At 49.1% G+C, this 19534-nt stretch overlaps 1 protein-coding gene across 1 annotated transcript; it reads right to left on the bottom strand.

Moving 5' to 3' along the window:
- Positions 1 to 613: 613 nt before the first annotated feature.
- JCHAIN (joining chain of multimeric IgA and IgM) lies at positions 614 to 13136 on the bottom strand. The gene is made up of 4 exons (XM_060278362.1): positions 12887 to 13136; positions 11202 to 11337; positions 8961 to 9041; positions 614 to 1635 (listed from the first exon to the last, which is right to left on the bottom strand). The coding sequence occupies exons 1-4, from the start codon at positions 12948 to 12950 to the stop codon at positions 1431 to 1433; spliced, it is 486 nt and encodes a 161-aa protein (XP_060134345.1). The 5' UTR covers positions 12951 to 13136; the 3' UTR covers positions 614 to 1430.
- Positions 13137 to 19534: the final 6398 nt, after the last annotated feature.

Genomic DNA, 19534 nt, shown 5'->3' with positions numbered 1-19534 from the left:
TGCACATGCAAAATAAATGCTTATTGGTTTATTACCTTGTTATTATTGACCTCCAGGAATGCGGGTGGCGCTGTGGGTTAAACCCCAGAGCCTAGGGCTTGCCAATCAGAAGGTCGGTGGTTCGAATCCCTGTGACAGGGTGAGCTCCCGTTGCTCGGTCCCAGCTCCTGCCAACCTAGCAGTTTGAAAGCACGTCAAAGTGCAAGTAGATAAATAGGTACTGCTCCGGCGGGAAGGTAAACGGTGTTTCCGTGTGCTGCTCTGGTTCGCCAGAAGTGGCTTTGTCATGCTGGCCACATGACCTGGAAGCTGTATGCCGGCTCCCTCGGCCAATAACGTGAGATGAGTGCTGCAACCCCAGAATCGGTCACGACTGGACCTAATGGTCAGGGGTCCCTTTACCTTTACCTATTGACCTCCAATAAGGGAACCTAGTAATTCCACTAGTCCAGCACCCTAACTACTATACCACACTCCCTCCCGGCTGTGCCCCAGAAGTAATTTGATGTAGCTCCAGTACTTCCAAGGAATTATGCCAGTTTTATGCCTGTCAAAGATGTCGAACGCAGAATGTGGAACTGGTAGCGGTTAGTCCCAATAAAACGACTGTGGAGACAATGAAAGGCAATATTTATTGTGACAACATGCAGGGGCTGCAGATAGGGGGGAAAGACTTCTATAAACTGCAAGAAATTATGGAGAGGAAATAGGAAGAGATCCTTCTGCTGATACAGAGAGACATATTTTAAATTTCAAGCATGCAGGGCAATGTGGGTATGTCTCTACACCACAGACTTCATACGGTTATTTCCCTCAACCAAGAGGCCTGTACTTCTGTGAGGGGCATTCGGAATCCCTAGGGGTGGACAAATGTGTCCATTTTTGTCTTCTCCAATTCTCCTTTTTCTAATCTGAAATTCATTTCTGCACAATTCCGCATCAGTTTGCAATTTTAAAAAAGAATCCTCATGAAAGCTCATTGGAATTTTTGAGTGAAGTCCTCCTGCCGCATATGTTTTCTTTTAATCCAGTTACTCTTGAATCCAGTTTCTCAAAAGCAATTTCCCAAACATAATGCTATTTTCACTAAAACGTACATTTATATGTAGATTTTAGCACAGGACGTGTGTTTTTGTACGCGTCATTTGGCTGGTGAACTGCACTGCGTGATTTGGAGGCGTGCAAATTTTGAAGGGGAGCTTTTTTCGGTTCACATTATGGAAAATGTGAATTGGGGGGGGGTTGCCTTTAGGTGAGAACCCTATCGAATTTCTCCACCCCAAAGGATCCCTAACAGTGAACCCTCACCGAACTACAGTTCCCAGGATCCCTTGAGGGAAGCTGTAACTGGTACTATGAAGCCGACATAAGTTTCTGTGGTGGCATAGATCTGCCCCACCATGCCCTGCATGATGATTCAGCTCTATGATCTAATCGGCATAGCAGGATTCAGGAGTCAAGGCTGTCTGGATGACCTCGGTCTTCCCACCGTTCGAGAACAGGCACGAGGCCGTGTAGCACTTATTCCTGTCGTAGGTGTAGCAGGGTTGGTCGGGGTCGTTGCACATACTGCTCTCCCCAGGCGCAGGGTGGTCGTTTGTGGCTTCGTCATCTGTTGCAGCACATTTATTACAGCTAGAAGACAGGTGGCAGAGGAGGAGAAAAGTTAGCCAACAGATCCGTGCAAAGAGGAGGAGCCACAGAAGGAGTATAGCCAATGCACTGCCTTTCAGATGTAGTTGGATTACAACTCCCATCAACCCCTGCCAGAGTAGCCAACCTCACCACACATGCCCAGGGACCCTCTCTAGAACATGCTTAGGAGGTGGGGGAAGTTCTGTTGTGCAAGTATACATCCTTCTGCCCATGAGACGCAGTACATACCTGCCAAGTTGCTGTCAGAGAAATAAGGGACTGGGCCGGAAATAGCAGACCGGAAGTAGCGCTGCCGCCATTTTGGAACTGGGCGGAGCATGCTCAGAAGTGACTTTTGATGCTGCTTTGCCCAGTTCCAAAATGGCCGCCGTGCCAGAAGTCGCACTGCTGCCATTTTGGAACTGGGCAGAGCAGCATCAAAAGTCGCTTCTGAGCATGCTCTGCCCAGTTCCAAAATGGCCGCCGCGCCATAATAAACCGGGGAAAAACAAAAAAATCCGTTTTTTCAGCTAGGAACAGCTGGGAAAACGGGGATTTCCCGGGGAAAACGGGAGACTTGGCAGCTATGATGCATTAGCTCAGGGGTTCCCCAACCTTGGCTCTCCAGCTGTTTTTGATTGATAGATTGATTAGATTTATATACTGCCCTATACCCAGGGGTTTCAGGGCAGTTCACAGAATAAAATCAAGATATAAAACCACAAAATACATAATAAAAACAAAAACAACAACCCAATAGCCTCCCCTCTCCCCCCCCAAAAAAAAACCATTTTAAAAGGGCATAGGATGTAAAACAGATCAGCCAAAGGCCTGGTTAAAAGGGAACATTTTCCCTCGGTGCCTAAAGATGTATAATGAAGGCGCCAGGTGAACCTACCTGGGGAGAGCATGCCACAGACGGGGAGCCGCTGCAGAAAAGGCCCGTCCTCGTGTTGCCACTCTCCTGACCTCTTGAGGAGGCGGCACGTAAAGGAGGGCCTCAGAAGGTGATCTCACGGTATGGGTAGGTTCATATGGAAAGAGGCGGTCTGTGAGGGACAAGGGATACAGGGAAGTCCCTCCCATCTTAAGTTCCAGCCCATCCCCAAGCGCTGGAGAGAGTAAGGAGAGCTCTGCCTCCAGCGGAGAGTCAGGAAGTGGTGTCCGAGGCTCAGGCAAGGTTGTGGAGCCCAGGCCGCAGGTGGGACAGGAAGTTGGACGCACGGGGGGGGGAGGCCAATCCCCCCAACTCCCGAATTGCGACGCAAACGTAGGGGGAAGAGGTTGGGTCTGCCAAAGCTGTGGTGCTGGAAGAAAACGCGCCAATCGCCATTCGGGAGTTCTGACACCTCACCTTAAGGATGCATTTTTACTGCTCTGAACACTGTAAATAATCAGCACTTAATAAAAGCCTTAAAAGACCATGCTGGAGTCGTCACTCTAGAGTAGCCATACCAGGCCCTCTGACAGCAACTCCCGAATCTTTTTTTGGCTACTTTGGAGGGCAGCGATGAGCGCTCAAGAGGCTGAGCATTGGAGGCTGGAGGCCGAAGCAGCGAAGCAGGAGCTGCAGAACCTCACGGCGCACGCACAGCAGCAATTGCATGCCGCTCAGGAGGAAGCGCGAGGGGCGCAGGAGGAGCTGAACAAGCTGGTGGACCAGGTGAGGACAAAAGAGGAGACTGAGAAACAGCTAAGGGTGATGGTATTGGACCTGCAGAAAAAGTTGGAAGAGGAGAAAGCCGCTAGAGGTGGGGGGGCGCCCCAGCCGCAGCTAGTCCAAGTGAGAAGGGGACAGAGTCTAGTCACCAAGTTCAGCGGCGACCCGAGGGAGTACCTAGGATTCGAGACAGAAATAAATTATGCGCTGGAATTGCATGCAGCAGAATTCCCAGATGACGCGCACAGAGTCTCCTTTATCATAGAGCATTTGACGGGGGCCGCCCGGGAATGGGTAAGACCGCTCATCGCGCAAAAAAATCCTTGCATGAAGAACGCAAAATTATTTCTAGAAGCCTTAAAAATAATGTACGCTAGCGACAGTGAAATGGAGGCCACTAAACAGGAGCTTCATAACTTAACACAAGGAAAATCGACAGTTAGGGACTACTGGGCGAGATTCACCATGCTGGTGCACAAACTGGGGTGGGATCTGCAAAGTGAGCCAGTGAAATCAGCCTTCTACCTGGGTTTGCACGCAGACGTTAAGGATGAGCTGGCAAGAGGTCCTAGACCGCAGACTATGGATCAGTTAAGCAAAGCGGCGCTAGCGGTGGGGGTGAGACAGGAATCCAGATGGTATGACAAACAAGCGACGCGCGCAGCAAAACCTTGGTTCCCACGCTCCCAGGACAGACCACATCACCAAACCCCACCCCAGGGACCGCCCCCAGACCCGCCCAGACCAAGCCCAGAGCCGGAACCGATGGAGATCGGGGGAGCGCGCGCGGGGGCTTTTCAAACCCCGGCGGCGCCAAGACGCAAGGAGGGAAGAGGCGGGAATTGCTTTCTCTGCAACTCCCCCCGGCATCGCGTCAGAGACTGCCCTCATCGCAGAGAGTGGCAAGGAAAGGCGGGAACGGTTGTACCTTCCCCCGCTGACGCAGCACCACAGCAGGGAAACGAGACAGCCTGGCTGCAGGAGACAAGGGGCAGCAGCCAGGCACAGTCAGCAGACAACAGCCCCAGCCCGCCCACCCGCACAGAGAGGAGCAGAGCCAGCCCACCCCTCCCAGAGCAGGAGTGGTTCTAGAAGTCACGCTAACGCTCCCAAATGGCTATCCCCTGACAGTCCTCGCCTTAATTGACAGTGGTGCCTCAGCCAACTTCTTCTCGAGAAACTTTGCAGAAGAGCACCAGATCCAACTTCTGCAGCTGGATTTTCCCCTGCACGTGGCCACCATTGACGGCAGAGAGTTGCTGGGAGGGGCCATCACTCATCAAACCCCCCCCCATGAGAATGACGGTGGGAAGGCACTCAGAGACACTGGCTTTCAACGTCACAACCATCTCAGACCCCCCCATCGTTTTGGGAATGAGCTGGCTGGCGCGCCACGACCCCTCCATAAGTTGGCACCAGAGATGCATCACGTTTGGGTCGGACTTTTGTCTGGAACATTGCATGCAGCACCAACCAGGGGAGGGGCCTCCGATAGCCACGGTGGCCACCATGCATGTCAAAGGGGGTGAGGCGATACCCAAGCCGTACTGGGACCTGCAGGAGGTCTTCAGCGAAGCGGAGTCCGACCACCTACCCCCACACAGGCCTTTTGACTGCCAGATCAACCTGGTGCCAGGGGCAACGATACCCCCAGCCAAGCTGTACGCCATGTCAGATCAGGAACTGGAGGATCTGCGCGCTTTCATCGACAAGAACCTCAAGCGGGGGTTCATCAGAGAAAGCAAGGCAGCAGGGGGCAGCCCGGTCTTCTGGGTGGACAAGAAAGACACGCAACAGCGCCGTCTTGTGGTGGATTTTAGACGACTGAATTCAGTGACAGAGCCAGTGGCTTTCCCCATGCCCAGAGTGGATGATCTCCTGACAGCGGCACGCAGGGGCAAGATTTTCACCAAGCTAGACCTAAGAGGGGCGTACAACTTGATCAGGATCCGGGAGGGCGATGAATGGAAAACCACGATGTTCACGCCTCTGGGCTCTTTTGAATATCTGGTGATGCCCTTCGGGTTGCAAGGGGGCTCAGCATGCTTCCAGGCCTTCATGCACCACGTCCTGGGGTCCCTCCTCTTCAAGAACTGCTTGGTCTTCCTAGATGACATCCTTATCTATTCCAATGACCCAGTGCAACATGTGAAGGATGTCAGGGAGGTGTTGCAGCGCCTGAAGGACAACCACCTGTATGTGAAGCTGGAGAAGTGCAAGTTTCACACCAAAGAGGTGGACTTCCTGGGCTACAAGCTGTCAGACAAGGGGCTGGCGATGGACAAGGACAAGGTGCAGGCCATCCTGGACTGGCACAGCCCCAGGACGCGCAAAGATGCCCAACGCCTACTAGGCTTCGCTAACTTCTACAGGAAGTTCATCAAGAACTTCTCTCGTGTCACGGCTCCTATCACCGACTGCCTGAGAGGCAAGCAGAAGTTCCGGTGGACACCAGAGGCGCAAGCAGCGTTCGAAAGCCTCAAGAGGGTATTCGCTTCAGACCAGCACCTGTTCCATGTGGTGCAGGATGCGCCCCTACGCCTGGAGACAGATGCTTCGGACAAGGCTCTGGGAGCGATTCTGTTGCAACTGGACGCCAACAGAGAGTGGAGACCCTGTGCCTTCTTCTCCAGGAAGCTGACCCAGCCAGAACGCAACTACACAGTGTTTGATAGGGAACTTCTCACGATCCACGCTGCGTTCCAGCACTGGCGACACTTCCTGGTGGGCGCCAAGCACCCCATCCAGGTGTGCACAGACCACAAGAACCTGGAGTTCTGGAGAACTGCCAGGGTGCTCAACCAGCGGCAGATACGGTGGGCAGAGTTCTTCTCGAACTTCAACTTCTCCATCCACTACATCCCGGGGGAGCAGAATGTCAGGGCGGATGCCCTCTCCCGCAAGCCAGAGTACATGGAGGAGGAGTTGCCACCAGCACCCAGGCACATTTTCCCCCCATCAGCATGGTCATGCGGAGCAGCAGTGGTGAGCGAGGCAGAACTCACAGCACTGACAGCAGCTGATGAATTTGCCACCCGCATCTTCAGAGAACTGAGAGGGGGGAGGGAGCAGGCCAAAGACTTTGAGGAAAGGAGGGGTTTGCTTTTTTACAGGGGAGCCCTGTACCTGCCAACCAAACAGCTGAGAGGTAAGGCCCTCAAGCAGATGCACGACAACCCAACGGCGGGTCATTTCGGAAGGGACAAAACCACTCACCTAGTCATGAGACACTTCTGGTGGCCAGGGGTGCGGGAGGATGTTCGGGATTATGTAAGGGGATGTGACACCTGCCAGCGAGCAAAGGTGGTCAGAGCGCCACCAGCAGGTTTGCTGGAGCCATTAGCCACACTGCACAGGCCGTGGGAAGTAGTGTCCATGGACTTCATCACAGACCTGCCGTCGTCCAGGGGCAAGACCACAGTGTTGGTGGTGGTGGACCTCATGTCCAAAATGTGCCACTTTATACCGTGTGCCAGGGCGGTCTCGGCAGAAGAGACGGCCAAACTGTTTGTTGACCACGTATTCAGACTGCATGGATTGCCTTTAAGAGTTATTTCGGATCGTGGCCGCCAATTTGTTTCCAGTTTCTGGTGGCGGCTAATGAACCTCCTGCAGGTGGAGGTCAGTTTGTCTACGGCTCGGCACCCGCAGACCAATGGACAGGCGGAGCGGGTCAACGCCATTCTGCAGCAGTACCTGAGATGTTACGTCAGCCAGAGGCAAACGGACTGGGTGGATCGCCTGCCACTGGCAGAATTTGCCTACAACAATGCGGTGCACGTCTCCACAGGGGTGTCGCCCTTTAAGGCCAACTACGGGCAGTACCTCAGATCTTTCCCGGATAGGGAGGGGGAGGAGGAGGAAGAGGGCCCACAGGCAGAGGATTGGGCAGAGGACCTGGAGACGGTGCACCAGCAGCTCAGAGAACACTTGGAGAGGGCCAAGGAAGCGTACAAGAAGGGGGCAGATCGCCACAGGTGACCGGGAGAGGTCATCAGGGTGGGGGACAAGGTTTGGTTATCCTCGGAAGGTCTTCCCACCAGGGGGCGATGCAAAAAGTTAGCACCCAGGAGGCTGGGCCCCTTCACGGTCACGCAACAGGTCAACCCGGTAGCCTTCAGACTAGCACTGCCGGAGGACATGAGAGTGCACCCAGTGTTTCATAGATCGCTGCTGTCGCCGTACAGGGAATGTACCAGGTTCAGGGACAGCGATCAGCCTCCAGAGGGAGGGGGGGAGACGGGAGACGCCCGACAGCTCAATGAGGCAACTGAGATTTTAGACTCAAGGAGAGGGGTGAGAGGGCTGGAGTACCTGATAGCATGGGAGGACACTCCGCCGTCCCACAATGAGTGGATACCGGCCACGGAAGTACCTGAGGAATTTTTAGTGGAAGAGTTCCACGCCCTGTTCCCCCACAGGTCCAAGCCCTGGCACATGGAAAGGGAGGGAGAGGGGGAGGGGCAGGAGGAAGGGATAGCAGGCAGCAGCTCTCCATGGAGATGGGAAGCGGAATTTGAGGACACGGAAGAAGAGGTGTGGGTTTCACCGAGGTCGACGACGTCAGAGGCAGGAGAGGACTGGCAAAACATTTTTACTCCCACCAGCTCTGACGCCACTGACTTCTTGGGATTCCCGTCTTCTCAGGGGGAAGGAGAAAGATCGCAGGATTGGGGGAAAATTTTTACACCCACAGGGTCGGATGCCACAGACTTCTTGGGGTTTCACTCGTCCCCAGCAAGCAGAGAGCCACTAGGAAGGGGGGGAGAGGAGCCTGGGAGGGGGGTGGATGTGAGGGACAAGGGATACAGGGAAGTCCCTCCCATCTTAAGTTCCAGCCCATCCCCAAGCGCTGGAGAGAGTAAGGAGAGCTCTGCCTCCAGCGGAGAGTCAGGAAGTGGTGTCCGAGGCTCAGGCAAGGTTGTGGAGCCCAGGCCGCAGGTGGGACAGGAAGTTGGACGCACGGGGGGGGGGGAGGCCAATCCCCCCAACTCCCGAATTGCGACGCAAACGTAGGGGGAAGAGGTTGGGTCTGCCAAAGCTGTGGTGCTGGAAGAAAACGCGCCAATCGCCATTCGGGAGTTCTGACACCTCACCTTAAGGATGCATTTTTACTGCTCTGAACACTGTAAATAATCAGCACTTAATAAAAGCCTTAAAAGACCATGCTGGAGTCGTCACTCTAGAGTAGCCATACCAGGCCCTCTGACACGGTCCTTGAGGTATTGTGGTCCTGAGCCATTTAAGGCTTTATAGGTCAAAACCAGCACTTTGAATTGGACCCAGAAACTAACTGGTAGCCAGTGCAGTCAGCTGTGAGTTTTTGGACTACAACTCCCATCATCCCTAGCTAGCAGGACCAGTGGTCAGGGGTGATGGGAATTGTAGTCTGAAAACAGCTGGAGACCCAAGTTTGGGGAATCCCTGCATTGTTGCATACTGCCCAGGCAAGTGTGGGAGCTATGTCCAGGGCTGATGGAAAGAGCTACTTAGCGCTACCTTCTGGATATGACCCAAAGCCAATATAGCTGAGTTGGCACAAGGCACCGTTGGTGCCATCTCAGTTATATGCTTCATTGCAACCATAGCACACTCTACAGCAGCCTCAACTCTTTTACCGCCAACTGAGCTTATTGGGATAAGTGCAATCAAGGGAAGCCCTTACAGCTTGGAGAAGTTGTAGACAAATCTGGTTCTCACTGGTGAGGTGGGGTCAGAGATGTTTTCTCTGGTCATCAGGGGAACTCTGGAGAAGGCAAAGAGGAAGAGGAAGTTACAAGCCAAATGAAATGCAGGAATGGAAGCACAACCGTCATTGCTCTGGACCGACAAGTTCTCCCCCCTTGTTGCCATTAGCAAGGGTCGCAGCGCCAGCATGCCAACCCCTGTGAAAACAAACTGGTTGGCAGAGGAGTGACGCCTATCCAAGCCAAGTAGTGGACATGAGTCTGATCAGCACCAGGGTCACTATCAATCATTCTTTATTATTACGATTGCAGATCTGCCACTACGTTGCAATCAAACAATGTTAAAGTTTGCAAGCCAGCAGATAGATTTTTGGAATTGACAGAGCAGCAAAGGGCTAGGAAGTGTCTGCCCACATTGTGGCACATTCACTCTAGAATGGATTGTTGACTACTGGTGTGGTCAGTTAGATTTAACCATCTGGTTCTTAGAAATACATGCTGATGCATAGAATTTTGCTGCTTTAATAGTCACTAGTGCCCAAGCTCCCTGCCAAACCAGTTTCCTCTGGACCAAATCCTGGATGAACTGATTCCTCCAGGCCATTCCCTAGATCAGCGGTGGGGAACTTCTAGGTTGTGGGCCTAATATGACCCACAAGGCCTCCCTGTTTGACCTGCAAGTTCATTTTGGCAAAGCCATGTCCACCTGCTGTACACCTGACACCATATATAACATCAGCTGTGAGGCAGGTACAGGCATAGCTGGGACAAAATGGATTAGTAGGCACAGCTGATCAGTGGACCGGCAAAGCCCAATGCACAGTGCCACGTATGGCTCTCTGCATATGGCTGCATGCGGTGCTTTGAAGTCCCGACAATTACCTGATTGTTGGGGCTGCAAAGCACCGCACGCAGGATTCTTGCCTGCATAGTTTACTTTAAAACTGTGCTACTGAAAATGGGGCAACAGGTGATTGACAGGTGGGCAACCCCACACGTCTGTCAAATGCAGCCTGCAGTGTGTGTGTGTGTGAGGGAAACAAGATGAACCATTTCCTTCAGGCTAGTCCTCACACCTCGTCGGCTGTGGCAGCTTTGTGAGATTGCCACTGCACCAGCGTAAGCTCTGCTGTGTTGAGGGAGGAAACCACAATTTTGGTTTGGCAAGTGAGCCAATGCAGATAGCTGAGCTCTCTCACTCTGCAGCAGCTTGGTCATCTGTATGGTGTTGTCAAGCCATTGGAAGCGTTTTATGGCTGCCGATAGCAGAGGTGAAATGCAGTGCAGGCATTTCCCCGCTCATGCGTTACAGTGTGGTGCCGGGAAATAAATAAATCTGTTTAAATGGCAAAAGGGGTGCGGAAAAAGCAGGAAAACTGCAAAAATGGTGGGGAAGGAGTTGGCAAATGGCTAGCAATTCCAGGAGCCTTTGCACTGACCTCTGAGGCCTGTGGAGAGTTGGAGCTTGAGAAAGGAGGGTGTTCACAGGCTTTAAAGATTGTGTTCCCCACTATACACAATTTCATGTATACATGGGGGAACATAACCCCCATGTAAATGGGGAGGTGCCTGTAATTGAATGTGTAGTGAGAGGGTCTTCCAGGATGTTCTAAGAGTCGAAGGAGAATTGGATGTGAGGAACCACCAGAGAGTCTTGTGTCATCTTGTGGCAGCCACCACAAATCTGTTGGTGCCACAAGACTTTTCATGGTTTTCATTGCAAAAAGACTTAACTGGGCTACACCTGTGAAATTGACAAAGTGATAGAGGTGGGGGAAGACGGAGATCCTGGAGGGCTGTATTGGTGTCCTGCTTGCTCTTCCATCTTCACCACAGAAGCTGCACAAAGAGGAAGAGTGAGATAATCCCGCTCCCCAAATTATAGAAAGGCTAGCAGTTCGAAAGCACGTCAAAGTGCAAGTAGATAAATAGGAACCGCTACAGCGGGAAGGTAAACGGCGTTTCCATGTGCTGCTCTGGTCTGCCAGAAGCGGCTTTGTCATGCTGGCCACATGACCTGGAAGCTATACGCCGGCTCCCTCGGCCAATAATGCGAGATGAGCGCGCAACCCCAGAGTCGGTCACAACTGGACCTAATAGTCAGGGGTCCCTTTACCTTTACTATGCAGCATTTATTCTGTCCCATTCGGTGGTTATGGCTTTGACAGTTGTGTATATGCCTCGGGAAAAGGAGAAACTTTATATGAAGTCCCACTTACATGATGCGAATGTTTCTCTCCAGTACTTCCTCTTGTGGGTTGTCTTTGGAAGGGACGAATTTCGATGTCACCTTCACACACCGGCATTTATTATCAACCAGGACCTTCTCTTCATCTTGATCCAGCCCATAATAAGCTGCCCATAAAACACAAGTTTTTTAGACTGAGGAAGAAAAACGAGAACATTCTCTGGTGCCGATCTGCCAGATGTTTAGGGCGCATCTATTTTATCACGTGCACATCCCGAAAAAAAAACGATGCCAAGGTAATAATGAGATGCAAAGGGTGGGCTACTGAGTCATACTGAGATTTGCAGCTGAAAAGATCCTGGAAGCCAAATTTAGGTTGCTAGGGAGGAAGCTGAAACCCAAGGCTTCGACGTGGCATTTTCAGACTCGGAGGTCCACGTATCTCAGGTTCATCACTGGGTTACAGGGCTGGGCTGGTTTGGGCTTCTGGAGGGCACCAGGTTGGGAAAGCCTGGACTATCCAATCGTATATGAATTTATGAAGCTGCTTTACACTGGGTCAGAACACTGGTCCAATATTTTTTTATTCCAACTGGTGACACAGCTCCCCTGGGCATCGGGGCATTAATTGCTGCAATGCATCCCCAACTTTTATTATTGCATAATTATATAGTTGTGGTATTATAATAAAAGGGGGACTGCTGTGAGGGGGCATGGCTGCGACTGTCATGAAGAGAACCTGCACTTTTGAATTTGCCACTACACTACTTTTGCCACCCAGTGCTTGGGGTCCCTACCTTTTGCCCTACCCGGTCGCAATGGGCACAAGCCTCCCTCCACTGGTGTCATCCAGCAAAAAGCAGCAACCCTGCTCTGGCCATAATCCTCTCCACTACAATTCCTCTTCTTCCTACATTACCATGGGTCACTCTTGGGGCCATTCAGGATTCAGGACAGTAAGAGCTGTTTGGCAGTGGAATTTGCTACCAAGGAGTGTGGTGGAGTCTCCTTCTTTGGAGGTCTTTAAGCAGAGGCTTGACAGGCATATGTCAAGAATGCTTTGATGGTGTTTCCTGCTTGGCAGGGGGTTGGACTGGATGGCCCTTGTGGTCTCTTCCAACTCTATGATTCTATGATTCTTTTTCTTTTCTCTGCCAGTCTGGATTCCTTCCCTTTCCCATATCCAAACCCCTTAATTCCACCTTACTTTCTGAATTTAATAAGTGGTTTGTACCATGAAAAATCCCCTAGAAGTATTATTATTCTGAACAATAACAACACCTACAAACGTTAGAGCAGTCAGTAGGGACATTAGCAGGAATGCATGTAAACGCCAAGTCATATTAAGATTCATATTATAGAAAGCAATGCACTTCTGGTTCACATGGATCACTCAAGCCAACCCAAAAACAGGAAAAAAAAAATGAATACTTTAGCATTACTGAACGCCTGGTGATCACCATTTCAAAACACAGCCCTGACATTGTAAGCACATCTAATGCACATTATAGATTACCATAACCCTGATTTCAGAGCAGCCCAGTAGGATAAAATAAGCTTCCCCTTAACTTTTAAATTTTTCAATCTAGATACCACCTTCTAGGTAAGAATTTTAGAGCCAATTAAAATAGTGACAATTCTTCCCGGCACAAAAGCACTTTCTTTGCTTAAAACATTGTACATCTGAGTTGCTTTCAATGGGCAAATGTGGCATACCTGTTCCAAGGACAGCTCCCCAAAAGACAGCCAGGGTTCCACAGAGCATCCAGTAATTCTTCATTCTCTCCGCCTGCCTTCAAACACTCTCAGAGTTGTGCCTCTCTGCCAAAAAGCAGCCTGTGTGGCGGCAGCACCCTGCGTTTCCTAAAAAACACCTGCCTAGATTGCAATCAAGTTGTGCGAACGCTGGTGCAAAGCACATCCGGACATAATGAAACCACAAACTAACGGTGGTTTACTAATCAGGGAGGAAAACCCCGTTCTTCGAAAACTCTACTGGTGGGCAGGATTACAACATATTTTTTCTCTCTCTCTTTCTGAACTTGGGTTTGCAATACACATAAAACACACTTATGCAGGGAGATTAGAGAACTAAAACAGATTAGAGTGCAAGAGTATTCTAAGAGGTGTGATGCTTAGGTTGTTTGCCTTCGGGTTAAGAAACTATCAATAAAATATTGTTGTCTGGCGGTGATCTGATGTCACAAATGCTTCTGAGAAGGTGATGCTGTGTGGCACAGAATGAATTTGGCTTCAATCAACTCCTGGCAAACTTATTATTTTATATCAGGGTTAGGGAATCTCAGGCCTGAGGGCCAAATGTCTGGCCCCTCAGGACACTTTGTCCAGCCCGAGAATCTTTCCAGGCCACACCCTCTCCCCAGCCGCACCCTTTACCAGCCTCTCTTTTCATCCTTCTTGAGCATTTTTGGATTATTTATTCGCCCGGGCATTTAAAGTTTTGTAACCAGAGTCAGGCCGCTAATTTAGGATTCCCCCCACCTGAGTGGGACTCTTTTCCTGCTGGCAGAGTCAGCAATGCTTGGCATCTTATCCCAGCAGCAAGCTATTGGAACAGGCCTTTACATTTGTGGTACTGTTAACTCTGGATCCTGTGCACCTCACACCACTTTAGGCACAATCCACATCTTTCCTGACGTTTCTTGAGAAATACTCCTGCCTGATGCTTTCCCCCTCAAACCAGCTCCCATCTGATTTATCAACCTAAGCCACATTCACTTCGCAGTTAAGCTGAGGCATGCCACATGTGAGCAGACGATAGCTTCATGGATAGGTGTTCAGGGTGTGTGTGTTGCAGACATGGGGAAACAAAATAGGAAATGTACGGGGGGGGGGGCTGCTCATGTGTAGGGAACCTAAAGAGTGGGGATGTTTTACACCCCAAAGTTCACATTCTTTCAGAGCCAAACATTCCTTTGTTTGGCCAAAGGCAAAACTAGGAACAGGCAAGACTCTAACCTTTGTGGAAAGAGGCAGAAATCTCAGCAAACGAAGAATGGATACAAAAACTTATGGAATATGCAGAAATGGCGAAACTTACCGGAAGAATGAGAAATCAAGATCTCTCTCTCTCTCTCTCTCTCTCTCTCTCTCTCTCTCTCTCCACATATACATACAGTGGTACCTTGGTTTAAGAACAGCTTACCTTATGAACAACTTGGATTAAGAACGCTGCAAACCAGGAAGTATGTGTTTTGGTTTGTAAACTTTGCCTTAGGAACATGTTCCGCTTCCTGTTGAGTGTGTTCCATTTGTAAATTGAGACCCCCGCTGCTATGGGAAAGCACGCCTTGGTTTAAGAATGATTTGGTTTAAGAACGGACTTCCGGAATGGATTAGGTTCGTAAACCAAGGTAGCACTGTATAAAAGAATGGAAATGGTTTATTGACTATTTACAGATAAATTGTAAACAGATAATAACATTGGCAGGATTATTGTATTAACCTGCAGCTTCATAAGAGTATTTATTTGAAGAAGATGAATAAATGGGCAAATTAAGTTAATTTGGATATACAGAAGATATTAAAGGTAAATTTAAGGAACCACAGAAAGAGGGGGAAGGAAGTCAAGCTTTGAAATGTCAAAATGATTGTAAAATTAGTGAAATGCATAAACTTGGGAAGTATAAATCATTTTTTGTATTAATAATAAAAGAGACTCTTTCCTTTGGTATAGGATGCTACATTCCAGACATACAAAAGTATTCACAACTTCCAATTCTGTAGCCAGGCCAGCGAGAGGCATTTTCAGAGTTCAGCAACCAATAAGGGGTTTCCAATCATTACTTTGAAGTTTCTTTTAAACTTTAAACCAAATTCAAATGCCTACATATTAATGACCCTAAGTCTTGGTCGAGTAGCCTGGAAACTTAAGGATGTTCCTCTCATCTATAGTCCAATCTCTGGGGTATTTCAAACCAGTTGAGAGAATAATGAAGGCTGGATTATAGATCATCTTTCCCCAAACAGCGAACCTAGGCGGCTCCATGGAGCTGTGCAAGAGAATCTGAATGGTGGAGAGCAGGATTTTGTTTTGTTTTGTTTTGCTAGGGGGCCTGGACCAGCAGAGGAGATGTCCAGAGCTCCATGACAGTCAGAATTTGTCTAGAGCTGGCCAAAAAACCCCAATTTTTAGGCATATGAACATAACCCGTCACAACGACAGACATTTCTGCTTCAGACTGCATTCATTCAACACAGATAAGTGTTGTCCTTATCTACAAAAAGAGGGGGGGGGAGGAAGACCCAGGTAACTACCGACCGGCGACCGGTGAGCTTGACATCGATACCAGGGAAGGTCCTAGAACAGATAATTCAGGCACCCCCAACCTTCGGCCCTCCAGATGTTTTGGACTACAATTCCCATCATCCCTGACCACTGGTCCTGTTATCTAGGGATGATGGGAGTTGTAGGCCAAAACATCTGGAGGACCACAGGTTGGGGATGCCTGAGATAATTCAACAGTCAGTCTGTGAGCCTTTAGAAAAGGATGCTGTGATTACTAGGACTCAGCATTGGTTTCTCAAAAATAAATCATGCCAGACCAATCTGATTTCTGTTTTTGATCAATCTGATTTATTTCTTTTTTTAAATGGAATTACAAACTTGGTGGATCAAGGAAATGCTGTGGACATAGTGTAGCTTGATTTCAGTAAGGCTTCTGACAAAGTTCCCCACGATATTCTCACGAGGAAGCTGGTAAAATGTGGGTTGAACGAGGTAACTGTTAGGTAGATTTGTAGCTAGTTGACTGACTGAACCCAAAGAATACTCATTAATGGTTTCTCGTCATCCTGGAAAAAAGTGACAAGTGGGGTGCTGCAGGGTTCTGTCCTGGGCCCGTTGTTGTTCAACGTCTTTATAAATGACTTGGATGAAGGAATTGAGGGGGTGGTCATCAAATTTGCAGATGACACCAAATTGGGAGGGGTTGCTAATGCCACAGAAGACAGAATCAGAATTCAAAATGACCATAACTGATTGGAGAAGCTAACAAAATGATTTTCAATAGGTACATATGTAAGGTTCTGCATTTAGGCAGAAAGAACCAGATGCACAAATATAAGATGTGGGACACCTGGCTTACTAGCAGTACATGTGAAAAGGATCTAGGGGTCTTGGTGGACCACAAGCTTAACACGAGTCAGCAGTGTGGTGCAGCAGCAAAAAAGCTAATGCTATTCTAGACTGCATCAACAGAAGTACAGTATAGTGTCCAGATCAAGGAAAGCAATAGTACCACTCTATTCTGACTTGGTCAGACCACACTTGGAATACTGTGCCCAATTCTGGGCACCACAATTTAAGAAGGATGTTGACAAGCAGGAACTTATGCAGAGGAGGGCAACCAAGATGATCAAGGGTTGGAAACTAAGCCTTATGAGGAACGCTTGAAGGAGCTGGGTATGTTTAGCCTGGAAAAGAGGAGACTGAGAGGAGATATGATACGGTAACCATCTTCAAATACCTTAAGGGCTATCACATGGAGGAGAGAGCATGCTTGTTTTCTCCTGCTCTGGAGGGTAGGACTTGAACTAATGGCTTCAAGTTGCAAGAAAGGAGATTCCAACTAAGCATTAGGAAAAGCTTTCTGACAGCAAGAGCTGTTCAGCAGTGGAAGTCTCCCATGAGAGGCTGTGGACCCTCCTTCCTTTGAGGTTTTTAAACAGAGATTGGATGGCCATTTGTCATGGATGCTTTAGCTGAGATTCCTGCATTGCAGGGGGTTGGAATAGATGACCCTTGGGGTCCCTTCCAAATCCAAGATTCTGTGATTCTATATACAGTATGTTTTACATTATGCGGGTCCTAACTTCAGTTTAATTTTGCCCCAAACTCAAGATCCATGCCTTTAAACCAGCAAACCCATGTGCCTGAAAGAGTAAAGTTATTTTACTAAAGTCACTTGCCTCTAGATCTTAAGGCTCTTTGCTTTCCACGATCCAGCTGCAGAGCTCTTTATATCAGCCTCTGTGCACATGGTTAAAAATACACACCTTATGACCACAGGAAGAGTTTCAGTTACTTTTTCAGTCACCAAGTACATGTTTGACGAAAACCACTAGGGGGAAATCAATAACAGGAAAAAAAGTTACAAAGGTAGTTGATTCACTTTCTGGACTTAATTTATCCAAGGGTTTTTTGTGTGTGTCAGGACTCACACCTAATGTCAATAGGATTACCTGTAACTTATTTCATGCGGAGGACAATGCCTCGGGCTTGAAGCATGTGCAGAGTGCCCATTGATCACCAGTGAGTAACCACAGCCTGCCCCAAAGCATCTTGCATTATGGGGTTGGCAGGAGTCCTATGTCAGGTGTAATGGTTAGAGCAGGGGTCAACAACCTAAGGACTATGGGCCGGAAGCGGCCCGCGGAGGTGTTCGACCGGTCCACGAACCGCCCCCGAACTGAGCTGCCCGCTTGCACGCTGAGCTAAACCGGTGCAGCGCGGCACAGGGACTCGCTTCAGCGGCAGTGTAAATTGTGTCTGCACACATGCAGATGCCGAAAATTGCACGTGCGCCTCATGCGCGCGATCCAGCCCCGCGGAGGGATCTCCGCGGGACCGATCCGGCCCAGGCCAGATAAACCTTCCTGACCCTGGGTTAGTGTTTCAGACCAGGGCGTGGGAGACGAGGGTTCAAATCTCTGCTCAGCCATGAAGCTCCCTGGGTGACTTTGGGCTAGTCACTGCCTCTCAGTGTAACCTGCCCCGCAGGGCTGTTGTGGGGATTAAGCAAGGAGGAGGGAGAATCACGTATGCCACCTTGAGCTCCTTTGAATAAAAATATATGCAAATACATATTTTAATGAAGCTATTGAATTATATACATGGTATCTGAAGATTTCATAGAATCATAGAATTGGAAGAGACCACAAGGGCCATCCAGTCCAACCCCCTGCCAAGCAGGAAACACCATCAAAGCATTCTTGACATATGCTTGTCAAGCCTCTGCTTAAAGACCTCCAAAGAAGGAGACTCCACCACACTCCTTGGCAACAAATTCCACTGCCGAACAGCTCTTGCTGTCAGGAAGTTCTTCCTAATGTTTAGGTGGAATCTTCTTTCTTGAAGTTTGAATCCATTGCTCTGTGTCCGCTTCTCTGGAGCAGCAGAAAACAACCTTTCTCCCTCCTCTATATGACATGCTTTAATATATTTGAACATGGCTATCATATCACCCCTTAACCTTCTCTTCTCCAGGCTAAACATAGCCAGCTCCCTAAGCCGTTCCTCATAAGGCATCGTTTCCATCTTTACTTGGTTAAGCATCTTTACTTGGTTAAGTGCCCTAATAGTTGCATTTCCTTTCCTTTAGAGAGCTGTAATTCTCAATTCCAGTTTAACTGGCCCTGCTGCACCTGCTCTGTGGTTTTCTTAAGAAGAAACTGGCACCTGCACTTATTTTGCATAGAACGGCTCTTGGGTTTGGTATCGGTCAGCCTGCTTGTTGTTTCAGAGGCAAGAGTTCTTTCCAGCCCCATTACTTCACTCTGAGTGATTACAGTGCCTTGCTGTACTGTACATCTTTGCTGATGTACAGAGGACATTAAGAAACAGCAGTCCAGCCCGACAGAACATATTGACTGTGGTAACTTAAGGTGGCTTGAAAAGCAGCTTGAAAGCCTCCACAAGTAGATCAATAAGGGAATTGTACTGGAAATGCAACTGGAAAGGTGGGAGGAATTGGTTGTATTTAACTTGGAGAAGAGAAGACAGAGGAGGGACATGACAGCACTCTTCAAATCCCTGAAAGGCTGACACTTAGGTCAAATAAACTTCGGGACAGAGCTTTCCAAACTGTGTCTCATGACACGTTAGTGTGTTGGCTGCAGTGTGTAGTTGTGTCGCTGAAAGGGATTAGTTTAACCTCTGGTTTGGTAGTAAAACTGAATGATTGTGTTGCGAAATGATGCATGTCTAAAAAGTGTGTCACCAGCATGAAAAGTTTCGAAAGCCCTGCTTCAGCACCTTAAACCACAGCAAGGCCGCCTCTTCCCAGTTTCCTTCACCCAATGCACATGATTGCTTTTTCCACACCTGCAACCTTTCCAACTCCTGTTCACAAAACCGTCATCTGGGCATATGCAACAGTTGTCTCGAGTGCACGCACCTCAGCTTAACTGCAAATTGTTTTTCAAAAGCCAAGCCATAGACTCACTACTTTTGAACAACTTGACATCTCTATGGTGGTTTTTGTTATGTGAATGGTGCCACGGACTCTGCACCAATTCTTGCCTATTTAACACCCTCCTATGTCATTTGGGGCTGTGGTGTTTACTCAGTTAACCAGTGATCAGAAGCCTTTTAATTGCCCGAAAACATGCTTGCAAAACTCA

The sequence above is a fragment of the Zootoca vivipara genome, chromosome 9 (assembly GCF_963506605.1).
Source record: "Zootoca vivipara chromosome 9, rZooViv1.1, whole genome shotgun sequence".
Lineage (NCBI taxonomy): Eukaryota > Metazoa > Chordata > Lepidosauria > Squamata > Lacertidae > Zootoca > Zootoca vivipara.
The sequence above is the reverse complement of the archived record's forward strand: the minus strand, read 5'-3'. Positions and strand labels throughout refer to the sequence as shown.